General features: G+C 45.6%; 1 protein-coding gene across 1 annotated transcript in view; it reads left to right on the top strand.

The window, feature by feature from the left end:
* The first annotated feature begins 142 nt into the window (after window positions 1-142).
* The window catches only part of kif26ab (kinesin family member 26Ab), a 68,618-nt gene continuing 54,247 nt past the window's right edge, over window positions 143-14,513 (top strand). Inside the window, exons 1-2 of the mRNA XM_078289408.1 lie at window positions 143-331; window positions 593-823. Of these exons, the coding sequence (XP_078145534.1) occupies window positions 269-331; window positions 593-823 (294 nt within the window). The 5' untranslated portion in view covers window positions 143-268. The remainder of the gene's footprint in view (window positions 332-592; window positions 824-14,513) is intronic.

Raw genomic sequence — 14,513 nt, 5'->3', positions numbered from 1 at the left:
TTCGAAGCCCTCCCATTCCAGCAGGACTACCGCCCCCTGCGCGCTGCCGTGCACCCCGCTGAACCAAAACTGCTCCGCGGCTTGTAAAGTTATGGGACTCACACCATGTTCCTCACGATCAGCAGCTACTGGTCCCGTACAATCTGACAGATGACTGGTAACCTTCAGTCTCGCCCATGGCTTTACCTCGCATTTTCCACCAGCAAAACCTTTGAGTTTGGTATTTTGCGAAGAAGTTCTCCTGAAGGTTTAACCTTGATCTGGGAGAATGAACTCATTTTTGGGCAATTCAACTCATGATGGAAGAGACCTTGACAACCGCAGGTTCACTGTAAGTGTTTTATAGCGCATAATAAGTGATAGAAAAGTGATTTGCTTGTACTCATGCAGGTTATAACTTTTCCACTTGTCGTACTATATGGCGCATAGCCTGCATTTCTGTTGGGCAGGTAGTCTGTGCTCTTGTAGAAGCGGGTTGTCAAGGTACAGACAAACAACTCCACCATCAAACTTGCATACATTGGAGCTGTTGCCCTATACTGTTTCTTTTTTACCCCGAAACAATTAACTTATCCGTTTCCTTATGCTGAAGGTGGAGGGATGTCCAAGTGGAGAGTCGCCGGCTTCTGTCGATATCACCCCCAGGAAAAGGCTTCACTCTGCGGAGGACGCGCGATGCAGCAGCCGGCCTCCCCCCGAGGGCGCAGGGTCGGTTCCCATCTCCGAGTCGGAGGAGAAGGGAAGCCTTTGCCAACAATGTCAGATGAAAGTTTCAGAGCTGAAGAAGCAAGCACTAGCCTTGGCAGATGCAAGTTCATTGAAGGTTTGTGAAAGAACGTTTTTTTCCCCCACTCATTTCATCTCTATTTCAAATTCAGACTGTAGCCTATTGCTTTTCTGGCTATGAGACCCCCACAGGTTCTGATTACCTATAAGAACTGCATTGCTCCATTCTGCTTCATTCCTATTTAGTAAATAAATACTAATAAATACCAATTCTAAATTTAGGCCAAAACAATCATACTGTTACACATAGGCTAGTGTTTAGTCATTGACAAGTGCATGATGATTGATATGTGTCTGTATATGAAGGCAAAGGAACATGCATCTCTTATAAGACAGAAGTCTGTGGCCTTAGCTTTGTGAGCAGTCTGAGCTGCTGTAACACCACATGTCACAAGACATTATTATAGAGCTGCATTTGTCTTTTGGCTGTACTTGACCTGATTCACACTGCACCTAACATTGATTTCTGTGGACACTGGGATTACATCCAGTTGAGGGTTTGTAAATTCAGCAATAAACCCCTCTTCATCCTCTTGTGAAGTTGTTGATTTCTATGCCTGACTTCAGATACTGGCCTTGGATGTGAAAACTGAAGGTTTTGAGACTTTGGAAGTGGCCCATTGTTTAGCTAAACAATGCTTATCTCTTTATTTTGCTGTTGGGGAGAGGGTGTGGAGGGGGGGCGAGGGGGTCGAAACAAGCGAGCTGCTCGCGTCGGAGACTGAGGAGGAAGTTAAGTCCCAGTTGACCTTCGCTGTGCATTGAAAGTGTTCCTGTATGGCTGGTCCCACAATTCCCACCGCTGTTAAATATAGGCCCTCAGACTGCTGTTGTTGTGGCGGGCTGAGTTCGCCCTAGGGTCTGCTCTCCTTTGTTGTCCTGTTTTAGAGAAGGTCTCGAGCTCGGGTTGGATTACAGCTCCTCAGGCTTCGCCCCAAATCCCATAGCAACTGATTTTCATACGGGAGCAGGTATATGAGAGACAAGGGCACATTTCTGTAGCACCTGGGTGTGCTCTTTGAGATTTCAGTATGTGTGGTCTAATCTGTGTGGGAGATTGTAAGCATATCAGATCTATATTCAGGTATCAGGTGAGTCCACCCCCTAAACACATTTACTCTACCCCCATCTGCCATTATCTGGCCATGGGAACTGACCTCCCCTTTTTAGTGCGGGACCCTCCAGCCATACTTGTGGCCTTCACCAGGTGCTGTGTGGTCCCCCCAGGGGTGGAAGTATGGAGGGAGGGATGAGAGCTGCCCCCTTTTTCCTATTTTGCACTTGTTGATGGCTAAATTGGGCCTTAATTCCGGGGTGGTAAACAGTGATGGCAGGGTGCTGTTATTGTACCAGGGTCGTGGTATGGGCTTGTCCAGCTGAAGGATAATAAAGCCATTGTCTTGTCGGGGTTGTGCTGCTCACCTGTTGGGCCTCGTTGGGTGGATGTGGTTCTGGCTGATCGCTTCCACAGAGCTTCCTCTGTAGAGAGAATAGGGTCAGTAGGGCGACTCACGTGGCCTCGTGGTGCGTCTGGCATGGGGAGTGAGGAGCTCCACGCTACCTGTTGCAGTGGACGGGGCTGGGCCAGTGTTGTGTCTGCGACTGTCATGGGAAAGCGAGAGCGGAGACTGTTTATGCGAGGTCTCGCTTCCCCCCCCTCCCCATCCGCCTGCCGTCCCGTTTTTGTGAAGAGGAAGTCAGCTTGGTCCCCAGACATCCCTCACCCCCTCACCCTGCCAGCAGACTTATTGTTTGAATACAGTAGTAGCTAGCACATAAAATTCAAGGAAGAGCGTTTGGGTCGAGTGCGTGTGCTTTTCTACACGAAGCCTATGAGAGGGAAAGTTCACTGGGAAATACACAGAGAAGCCTTCCAGACAAGCTTGTGTGTTTTCCTGTTTGGGCCTAAAAGAACCTGCTTAAGGTCCCCCAAGATATTTAGTGAAGTAAGGAGATTAGAAAGGTCTTTCCCCCCTCAGCAGTTCTGTGGTTCATGCCACATTGCCATGTTATTAAATGCCTATGTTTGGCACTGAGCTGCAGGTCTGGTAGGCCGTGGTTAGTACAGAAGCTGCATAAGTGGACAGTGGCAGTTTGCTGCAGGAGCCGCTGGGTCAGCATTAGAACAATGAAGATGACAAGTGATTTCTTTATGGTCTGCTGCTGCCTCCACATCTATTGGCAGCAATTAGCCTTTTTTCACGCTCGCTGCCCTTAAGTGCCTGCCTCGTTTTCAGAGGAACAGTTCCAGTGTCTCCTTGTCTTTAGTTTGTGTATTTATTGCCAGCTTTGTGCAATCTTTGACATTGCTGATACTACTACAGTATATTGCTTTTAATACATCGCATTTACATTTAGAGCGCTTTTCTAATTATAAATATTTTAAGACAATGTATCGAGGGGCTCAACCCCAAATTAACTTGCTAAATTATGTCCTTGAGCTACCACCCTTAAGTTTCCGCTGGCTTGACACATTTTATGGTATTCAGACAGCAGACAATTAAAAAAAAAAAGCCTGGGAAGATGCCCTTTGCACAAAGGACAGACAGAAACAGTGGAGACACTGGCAATCTCCAGACTTTATTCTCACCGCTAATCAAAGGCATTCACCCACTTAATGCACTTGATTCGCATAATTAAAACCTACAGTAACGAGTGACTTCAATGGTGAATAGCAGACTGTCTGGATTCAACAATTATACACTGTGCTTAATGTGGCTGGACATGGCGGCTAGGTGAGATATGATATGAGGAAAGATGATCTCTTAAAGGCTAACCTCAACTTCAAAGTAACCAATTACCTCTGCTGTAATCAAAGGTTCTGTCAACAGTCAGCCGCCATACACAGATACAGATACACAGGACTATACAGCTGGCTTAGATCCAGCCTCAGCTCATAAATAGTAACTCCCCCGTTCCTATGCCTCTGACCTGAAAGGGTTACTTAGTATTTTGGTCCTGCGTGCCGATGAGATGAAATGAGAGGAAAGCGTTTTTTGTGTGCGCGCCATCAGCCATCTCATGAAAAAGTTAAAGAGACTGTCAGTCACAACAATAGGCCATTAGGTTTGTATAGGCCCTGTAGCCTGGAGTTATTGTGACCTGTAAGGACTGTAATTCCTCACCCATGGCCAGGCTGGAGCGGCTCAAGCCCTCGGTCACAGCTTAGACAGAAGCGCTGTCACTTGATATCTTTTTTGAAAAGGCGAACCCTCTCTGTATCCCCCGAACCATGAGAGAGGCAGCGCTCGGGGAGAGAGGGAGTTAAAAAGACCCGAGTTTGTTGATGAAATATGCAAGGGGCTGCATCTTTGCTCACGTTGAAAGAATCCCCGAAGAACAATTTGAAAGCGCAGAAAACTACATCACTGACTGCCGCTGAGAATACTTTGTGTTTGTTTTCCTCAAAGGCCTTATATATTCTCACTGATTATTGGCTGGGACCCGGAATATTTTCAAATGTTTTCCATTTTTTAAATATACGTTTGTGTTATGGTATAGCTAGCCAGGGAGTGCTAAGGAATATAAAGTGGATGGCAAGGGCAGATACACCAGGGTTTGGAAATGTGGCACAGAATGCAAGATGATATGGCCAGCATAGCTAACACCCGCTCATAAATACTAACACATGAATATAAAATCAGTGTGGGACCTTGCGAGCTGCAGTGGTGCGCTGACTGATTAACAGAGAATGTCCTGCAGGGCTCTGAGGGCTTGGAGATTAGGATTAAGTTGAGCTGTTGGAGGTTGAGGTCAGTTGCAGCCAGGCCTCACCTTTCTGGTGACCTTTGACCTCTGGCCACAGGGAAACCAGGTCACTATGGAGATCTAGGTGGAACAGGGTTTTATTAGAGTTTTATAGGGAGTGAGCACACCACCAGCTGATAATGAATACCATGCACTATCAATATATGCTTGATAGGTCTGAACCTATTATAGATGGTTATGTGTGAGTCTGGCTGTGAATGTGGTTGCAGGATTTTTTTTGTACCATGTGGCCCCATGTTACAGGACGTTGTTCATGTTGAATGTTTAACAATGGGACAAAACTATTATCACAAAAAACACATTTTGCTTCATGTCTGTTTTGTTACTACTTTGTTCCCTATTTGACCCTTGATCCAGAGTCCAGAGTTGTTAGTACTACAGCGAATCCATCTAAGTGTTACAAATTTCTTTTGTTTCCTGAAGTATGGAGAAAAGGAAATTACTTAACACTGCGTCATTCAACAAATGTTTCCGGGCCAAAAAGTGTGTGGCATTGTACGATATGCGTTTGTTTATCTTTGTTTTTGTGTCAGTGTTTATTTCTGCTGCAGTAATACGGTGTAAATGAGTTAGTCTTTGCTTTCTTGAACCATGTGTTGGACTTTATGTTGCTTGCTTTCCGTCCGTTTTCCTGACCCAGCCCCCTCCCGCTGCCCACCTACAGATTTGTATAACTTTCACAGAAGCAGTGGGACAGAGGCTTTGGCTGCCACGGCCAAGGAGCCAGCAGGACCTCTGCTTTGTAGCTGATGGCACTGTGTGTAGAAGAGGGTGTGTTTGCAAGTGAGTGTGTGAGAGAGAGGGCAAGGGAGGGGGCAAGTCAGGGAGAGACAGAGAGAGGAGGGGTGGGTGTTGGTGTTGGCGGATGGGTGGAGGGGCTGCGGATCTACCTGGCTGGCTACTGTTTCTCAGGCGGGTTGGGGGGGGTGTTACCTCTCCTTTGTTGACTGACCCCCGACCTTTCTGTCAGTTCTCCCAGTCTTTATGGTGGGTTAGGGTTTCAGGGGGCCGACCTGGGCTGGAACAGGTGTACGCTGCCAGGCTCACTGTAGGAGAGCTGAGGACAGGACAGGGTGACTGGCAGACGGATGGCCAGAGAGAGGAAGGAAGGAGGGAGAGAGGGAGGGAGGGATAGAAAGGGGCTGTGTGAAAATCTCCCTCCGGTCGTGAAACTGGAGCTGGGTAGAGTTAAAACAGAGCATGACCATATCATTCTATTCACCTCTAAGCACCTGAGCCCCCGAGGCTCTCTATAGTGTGTGTGTGTGTGTGTGCCTGTTCAGCGGTGCATGTGTGCGTGCCTGCTAGAGAGCATGGGAGGAAATGAGAGAAGAGACGGGAGGATAGAGGAGACCCTGGGCTGAGCGGTGCCTCCATTTCATCCCCGCATGCAGTGTGACTTCTGCTTTATGGCATGTGTGCTGTATTAAACCGCAGAGCAATAATCTGGTGTCAAGCGGTGCAGAGACCACAGGCATCAGTCATGGCTCTTCTCTCTCCTCCTGTACTGTGTCTGCGTGCGCCTCAGCAGTATGCAGCCGTTCAGATCCCACCCTGCCTCACGCCTCCACAGAGTCATTCATTCATTCTCTCAGCAGCTCTCAGCTACTTCTTTATGTGACCAATTTGTTTGGTGTTTGTATGCATTATGTTCAATTCTTTTGGACTCACAGTGGACACATAAGAAAAACCAATTGCCGGTCATTCATGTTTTGATTCAGTCACTCAAGGAAGTATATTTTCCTCAAGAACAAAAAAAAGGTTAATATTTTACCACGTGATGTTCTTTTATTCAATATATATACATATATATATATATATATAGACAAGGCTATTTTTCAGCCTTTATTTATCCAGGGAATATTGACTGTGCAAGTGAGCTCTTTTTCACCAACACCCTGCTTTACACTCACACAATTGCAGACATTCCCACCTGGGAGCTGCGCAGTACAACCACAGCCCTCTAATGTTGACACTGGAACAACCTCAGTGGTAGTTAAAGGAGAGGAAAGCGTTTCTCATTCACTTTCCCGCTTCCAGGTTTTCCCAGCTGGTCCTGCTTTTCGAACGAGCCGACCTTCTCCTGTTATACGCCTGCTTTTCTAACCTCAAGGCGACCGCGGGGCCTGGAATGACGGCCCAGTCATTATTATGTATATTGCAGTTTCAATTCACATCTTTAACTGAGTGAACTGAAAGTGGATTGACCCCAGTGTTGCCGCCGAACTCCATCACTTATCCCCATCACAAGAGGAAATTGCATTCTGCTATGAGGCAGGGTGCAGGAAACGGGCTTGGGGTGCGCAGATGCAGGGGCTGACGGGTCTGCATGGCACTGAGCAGCACTCAGGCTGATGCTTATCACCTTTCATCAGGGGGAAAACAGGGGAATCTGTTGGAGGAGGTTGAGGAATCCTCCACCTGGAATAACTGCCATTCACGCCGGGCTGTTCGGGAGAGCAGAGCCACAGTGGGCAAGATGAAACAGGAGCTGACTGAGGCTCCCCAGCAGATGCCCACTCAGTCTCACACACACACACACACACACTCGCAAACACATGCACACATATGCATTCATCTGTGCTCTCCAACACACCTGCACATACATATACACAGGCACACACACATATGTACAGGTTTTACATGAATGTGTCCTCCTCTGGCCATCTGGCCCTATCTGGGGCGGCTGCATGCCACTGTAATGTAGACAGAGAGGCGTCCAGATGTTCCCTCAGCTACCTGTCAAGTTGAGCAGAGCTGTTTAGAGCTGCTTAGAACGGGGAATTAGGTCTGACGCCTTCAGTTATTGTGAAGTTTGCAGTGCCTCTCTCATTGAAGCTAGTCAAATAGCCAAGGTCCACCTGTTTTCCTAAATAACAGCTATTCCGTCAACATGGTCACTTTCTAAAAATTCTGTGGCTGAGTCTCAAGTCAGGAGAAAGGCATGGAGAGCCACGGTTCAAAAAGTCAAACTAACCAGTGAAGAGAAGAGCTGCTCCATTACCTTATAACGAGCTGATGAGAAAATTAAACAGTAAGCCACAAGAGTCCGTGAAGCGTCATGCCTGACAGAACCTCATTGCTCTTCTGAAATCTCTGTGAATCACGGCCTGAAGTGGCTTATTACTTTTATAAAGTGGTGTATTGCTTTTATGAAGCGGTGGTAACACACCATTGTAATAAAAAAATGCAAATATTCAAGATCATTTTTATTAATCAATAATTAAATGTGATTTTCCTGTCAAGCTTAACAAAAAAGTAATCTTTGCACAACCGTATGCGCCAGGTGCGTCAGAGGAGGAGGACAAAGTAGGCATCTGTAGACTCCCACACATTGTGTCATTCAATTAAATTATTATAAGTGAAGACAGTGTGCGGGAGTCTACAGATTTCTACATTTTCCTGTCAAGCAACATAGCTCTTCAACAGTAGCTAAACAACATGGTTGCTAAGCAACACATAAGTATGGTATGGGTGGTAATTTTCGGTTAGTGCCACTGCCTTAACAATTAAAGTAACTCTTAATAATCGGCCACAGGTGTGCCTTTTATTGAGTATTTTAATTCAAACGTGACTCAGCCAATCAGAACTGAGGACCGGATCTATTTTTGTTTTATAAAGGATCAGTTTGACAGAATTCTTTGAATAGAAGCACCAGGTAATACCAAGAATCTGACAACACCTGTAGTCCTTTGTTGTTTCTCAGTGTTGGTATATTTGAAGAGTCAACGCCATGTATAATAGTGCTTGTCTGAATGAGTTTGCCCCTGTTTGGTGAAGGATCATGTGTTACAATGAGCCAGACTGCAATGAAACAATGGATGTGCAGTCCAGGCTGACAGGGCAATGTGTTATAGGAGAGCAGAGGTCTACAGAGCATGAGAACAGAGCAACAAAGGCAGAAATGTCAATGAGCAAAGAACACAAATGCAACAAGAAGTGTAACCAGTGGGAATTAATCAGTTTGACTTGTTAATTTAGGGGGAACCGCCTGCGTGTGTGTGCATGTGCATGTGTGTGAGTCTGTGTGAGTCTGTGTGTGTGTGTGTGTGTGTGTGTGTGTGTGTGTGTGTGTTTGCTTTATGCTGTCAGGCAGCTCCTACTGCTTGTCTCCATATGTCATGGTGAACTGAGACGTACACGATCCAGGCAGACTGCAGCCCATTATTGAGGCTGATTCAGACTATTGGAAAAACATAGCTGTTGAGATAAATTTCCAAGGCGGTGCACAGAGACTGAGGAGCACTGAGTTGGAGGTAATCTCCCGCTGGCTCCATAAAACGCAGTCAATTGACAGCAGGCCTTGTGGTAGCAGACAAATCGCCTGGCTTATAGCAATGTGCTGAAAGAGAATGCCAGTGCTGTGTATCCTTGCCAAGATGGATCTGCAGACAGCAAACTCCAGGCTGTCTGGGCGTGGCTCCCTTCCTCACAGCAAACACTGGATCACTGGAGTATGGTGGCTGAGTCTGACTTGACATTGCCTTGTTTGTTTTCCCAGTCTGCTTAACCAGGCAGATGTTTATGGAGCCGCTCTTTCTCACCTGCCATTTCAGACAGTTGCCAGTGTTTGGCCTGTCGCAAATCGCAGAGGCTGCAATTAATTGCTTAAGAGAGAGTTGCATCCAAACTGGATTTTCTAAACAAGGTGTAGAGGTTTTTTTCTTTTCCTCAAAACTATTTTAAAGTTCTAAAAATGTTATTACAAGAAAAACTTGTGATTATATGAATCGCAGTTTATAACGCAATTGCAATATTCTGTTAAATTATCGCAATTAGATTTTTTTGTCAATATCTTTCAGCCTTTCTGAGAAGTTAGAAAAGTAAGCATATCAAATCTCTGTAAAATGTTTGTTGGGAAAATGAATGACTTAAAGCAGAAGACTGGTTGTACTAGGCAGCTCCGAGGGTTGAATGAGTGAAACTGTGTGAATGTGAAGCAAGGTGTTGCTGGAATAGAGCATGCATGCTCTGTTGACTTCAAAGGTTAAGAAAAGTATGTATGTGTGTGTGTGTGTGTATGTGTGTGTGCACCAGTGTACTTTAATGTTATGTTTCGGTGTATGTTTCTATGTGACAGTATGTGTGCCTCTCTGTGTGTGTTTGTATGTGTTTGTGTGACAGTAGATGGGTTGTGTTAACTCGTCTTACGGCGCCTCCTCGGTATGCGTCGGGTTATTCTTTATTGTCGGGAGCTCTTTCAGATATATAGAGCCACATAAATCCCGGCGCTGTGTGAAAATGCCAGTCAAAGTTCACGCTGCTCATGTTCATTTCATGGTTGAGTCTCCCGCTCCATGAGCAAGGATGAGTGTGTATAGTGATGATGTGTGAATGTGCGTGTAAGTACTGGAGGGAAAAAGAGAGAGATGAAGCACATTCAAAGTCTCTCTGTCCATTCCACTTTTCTGCAAAAGACATCCATCTTTCTGAACTTAACTGCTACCAATTTATGATTGTATCATTACAGTCAGTGTTTTATCCTCGTTTCAACACACAGCCTTCCTACATGGTCTGGTTAATGGAGAAGGTGATGGAGAAGGTGACTGGCCAATGCCATTACTTCAGCACTCGCTGGACTCGGCTGTGTGGTGGATGTGACGAGAATACAACATCTCTTTACCTTGGTGTCTTACTGCTACTTTAGCCACGCTGTCCTTGGGTTTGGTACTGGTTAGGTGCTCATCTGAGGGTCTAACATACCACTCACACCATCAAACTACAGTGCAACCAGTTATTAGCTTAATTACTGTCCTATATCATATGTCAAATAAAACTCCTACTGGTACCAAAGCCTGTAAAACCTGCATCCCCTCTGTAGATAGCAGGAACAGAGAAGGAATGAGTTGTGAAGTATGTGTGTGTGTGTGTGTATGTGTGTGTGGAGGGAGGGTGTGGAGGGGTGGTGGTTGTGTTTCATCTTCAACATGTGACTTGGCTTTGCAATTTGCCTGCTGACATTTTAAAGGAAATAGCATAGCATTGCATTCTACAAAATGGCAGCAAAGTTGCTTTTTTTTTTTTCCTCCATGGAAAAATCTGTATCTGAATTTCTCAGTAGAAAGACCACTGAAAAGGTCAACCTCGACTGTACTGTTAAATGGATTTTCACCAGACAGTCAGTCAGGATAGCAGTGGAGTTTGTAATGTACTTCTTCGATTGGCAGATCAAGCCTCTCTCTCTCTCTCTCTCTCTCTCTCTCTCTCTCTCTCTCTCTCAGACTTGTACTCTTTTACCCTGGGAAGTGTTTGAACAGCTTCCAAAATAGCGAAGGCTGTCTTATCATCGTCAAACTAACCGAGACAGATTGCGGATTTTTTGTTGTTCACATACTCATTGGATCAACTACGTCATAAAAAAAACTGATAAATCCCCTCCGTAGGAACAGTGGCGTGAGGCGAGCTTTGAACTACTGATACTTGTCAGTCTTCCTTTGTATTTTCTGTCTCATCCCGTGATTCCTCCAGATAAGGAGCACCGGGGTGATAAAGATGAGAGAGAAGCAGACAACATAACTGCTTCTCCCAACACTTCACGCTTGTAAATACCCTCAAAGTTGATAAAGGTGTTGCAGCGTGCCTTGAACTTTGATAAATAGAGGAAAAGCTAAGTAAAGTCAGTTGTTCCTCCTACAGGTCTTTATCAGATGGCTGCCTTTGTTGCAGCAGGGTTGGCAGTGCCAGCTACTCTGTTGTTTGTGCAGTGATTTATCTTTCAGTCAGAAACACTTATTGCAACAAATGGTTATACAGTTGCATTTGGTGGAAAAGGCTCTGCTCTTGAGGATGCTCCCCTATGAATCTAAGCAGCATGTAAGAGATTCTGCGGTGAGCGCAATAAAACCCCCAAGGCATAGTAGAATATATCATTCAATATGAAATATAGGAAAACCATAACATACAACCCAGACATAATTCAGAGAAAGCTTGCACAAACACCCTGTGTACAGATAACAGCAGCAGGAGGTTGCAGGTGGTGGAGGGAGTTTTTGCATTAACCCGGGTCAACAGCAGCATTGGCATGAATGATCAGCGGAGTGTGAGCTGTGAGATTATAAAGACCGCCTCATTGACTGGTTTGAATGTGATTGGCGATCAGCTGATGTGCTGTTTGGATGGGACAGCTGATGCCGATCAGCTGATGAAGTGCATGACTTCAGTGTTCTGCCTGAACTAATGTGATGCTTCATTAGTGCTGGACTGCAGAGGTCAGTGCAGGATTCAGGATCTAGGATTCAGGATTCTTTATTGCCATTTGCAACCAGGGCACTGGAAATCTGACACGCTTCCTCTCACAGTATCAAACAAAAATATACATCATTACACTATGGGGTTGTATATACTGACTGCATATATACAGTCAGTTCCAAGTATAAACAATCGACAATATTTGACAAAACATACAATATTTCACTATACACAGTCAGTTACAGTATACACAATAGAATAATATAAGAATAACAATAATATAAGAATAATAAGAATAATATATAAGAATAGAATAATGGTAAGGTGCGAGGTAAGAAGGTGCTATCATTCCCTAGCAGAGTGCGAGAAACAGAGATTAGAGACTATAGATGGGATAAATATTAGTGGCATATTTGCCCACATTTGGAATCCAACAGTAAATAGTCCACATATACTATAGATCACTGGCGGTCAGTGGTAGAAGGAGGATAATTAGAGCAGTATTCAGATTGGTAGGGCTGTATTGTCCTGACATGAGGAGTGAAGCCATCATGAGCTTGTCATTATTCCCAGTGGAAGCTTCCAGACTAAACCTTCCCCTGCCGCTCTCCCATGAACTGACTCCCATTAATAGGTGCGTCCTTTATGTATCCCCTCTTGTTACTGCGGCTCCGTTTTATGATGTCACTCTCCTGCTGAAGAGCTCTGGGCTGTTTTATCCCCTTCGTGTGTGTGTGCGGGGCACTTAAACTTAAACCTCTCTGTTTACGAGTCCCAATCTGCCTCTCCATCCTCGGTGTTTGCTGCTCAGTATCAGTTCAGCGTCGACTATAAAAGCCCAGCCATCCTCAGTTCTCTGGGAACTCGCTCTCAGGCCTCATTGTGCCGACCCCCAGCTAAGTGCCGCCCGCCTCCCATGCTGGGTGTGAGAGTAAGTGTGTGAGTGTGCGTGTGTGTGTTTGTGTGTGTGTGTGCATGCATGTTATTCATTGCATTTTCTCTTCTTCTCTGCAACCTCAGTTGCACTTTTTTAGTTTTAAGTGTTGTTGTCTGTTTGTGTGTATGTGTGTGTCTGTGTGTGTGTACATGTGTGTGCACACGTGTGTTGATTGGCTTCATCAGCAGCAGCCTCCCACTCTGATTGCTGCACTCTGGCCCAATTGGATGTCCTTAATAGGCCCATAGATTGTCATCTGCCTTTTTTTTTTGGAGCTGCTCTCAGTGGGCGTTTTGTTACTACATGTTAGTGTTTTTTCTAGAATTACCCATCATTAATGTGGCATGTTTTAGGTACACGAATGCTACTGAAGTTTCTTTGCCACGGGCTGTTTGGCAGCGTTCATCCCCTAATGCTCCCGCACAGAAGCGTATAAATCATCTCAGCAGATAGTAGCTGTTGTTTACCGCTCTAAATTTATGCATCAAACAAAACATTGCTGGAATGCCTTTGAACGTGTCTGTGCAACGCGGAAATCCTTCCCTTCCTCAGATGCCCGGCGAAAAGGAGGGAAGCTCTTAGGGTGCACACCTGTGCCTGTGGCCTTGGTGAATTCCTGCATAATTTTACTGTTTGGAGAAGGAATGGATGGTACTGGTGGTGGAAGCAGTCGGTGGTTTCAGTCCTGCTCAGCCACAGACTCTGACCCCCCTGGCTATGTCCAGCTCACCTTCCCCCTCTCTGTCCTCCACAGCAGCAACTCAACAGCTAATAAGAGCTAAACCTTACAAAGCCAGAGTCATTCCCTCATGTCCACTGCAAGTCCAGACAGCCAGCGGGCCGTAAAACTATTATGTGGTCAAACTGAAATGTGTGGTTTTATTTACACACAGCGTTTTACTAGTTGTGTGAGCTTTAGTTTGACATTCAAGCGCTGCACTGGTTTCCAAGGAGGGCCTTAGTCATACCTAGCAATGCTGAACTTTGGCTTGAATTCAGGAGCTGTTCACAAATAAGTCATATGATCAAGGTCGTTTTTTGACGTTTAACTTTCCATTGCCTAGCATACATTGGTTTGACTTGAAGTTGAAAATGCATAAACTGTGGTTCTCTTATGTGACTCTTTCTTTTTTCTTTTCCATGTGCTGTTCCTGACCTCTCCACTGGGCCTGTCCCTGAACACAGGTACATGCATTTATTCACACATGTATTCACTTTTTATAGAGTATGCCTTTACTGACATGTATTCAACGCTGCCACGCAGATATTACAACATCTTATTTGAGATGTTGCACAAGCCCCACCACACCCCCCCTCCCCCCTCCATTCTGGCCGTCCACTGACCCCTCCTCTTCCCCTCATCCCACGCTGGGCCCTTAGGTCTTCATGTCTTTGTGAGCGAGAAGCTGTTTTGGCCCCAGCGTCCAATGGTGGGGTCAAACCGGGGCACACTTGAACTCCCACGAAAGGAGTCACTGGAGACCAAGTCTGAACTGGATTTGACCTGTCAGACTATACCTGATCTGTCTCCATGCGTTTCTTTCTGTTTCGCACACTTGTCTCTCTCTCTCTCTCACACACACTCACACATACATTGAGCATTCTGCTTTATGTTGACTTTTCTGAGTGAGAATGTCTAATTGCTGTTACTAGTCAAAGGGGAGCTATAGTCAGCTGTTGTCAGATTATGGTTCCCATACAAGAAAGCCGTTCAGAAAGCTTTTCCTAGGGAGCTGTTAGGCTATAGCGGGTGCTGTAAAAGGCTCTACAGTAGCCATTGAAAGTCATGGTGGCGCTATGGGGATGGAGGGCTTGGAGGCTCCTGGAGCAGCTG

This window comes from Centroberyx gerrardi, chromosome 17, assembly GCF_048128805.1.
Source record: "Centroberyx gerrardi isolate f3 chromosome 17, fCenGer3.hap1.cur.20231027, whole genome shotgun sequence".
Taxonomy (NCBI): Eukaryota; Metazoa; Chordata; class Actinopteri; order Beryciformes; family Berycidae; genus Centroberyx; species Centroberyx gerrardi.
Note: the sequence above shows the minus strand (reverse complement) of the source record. Positions and strands in the feature narration are given on the sequence as shown.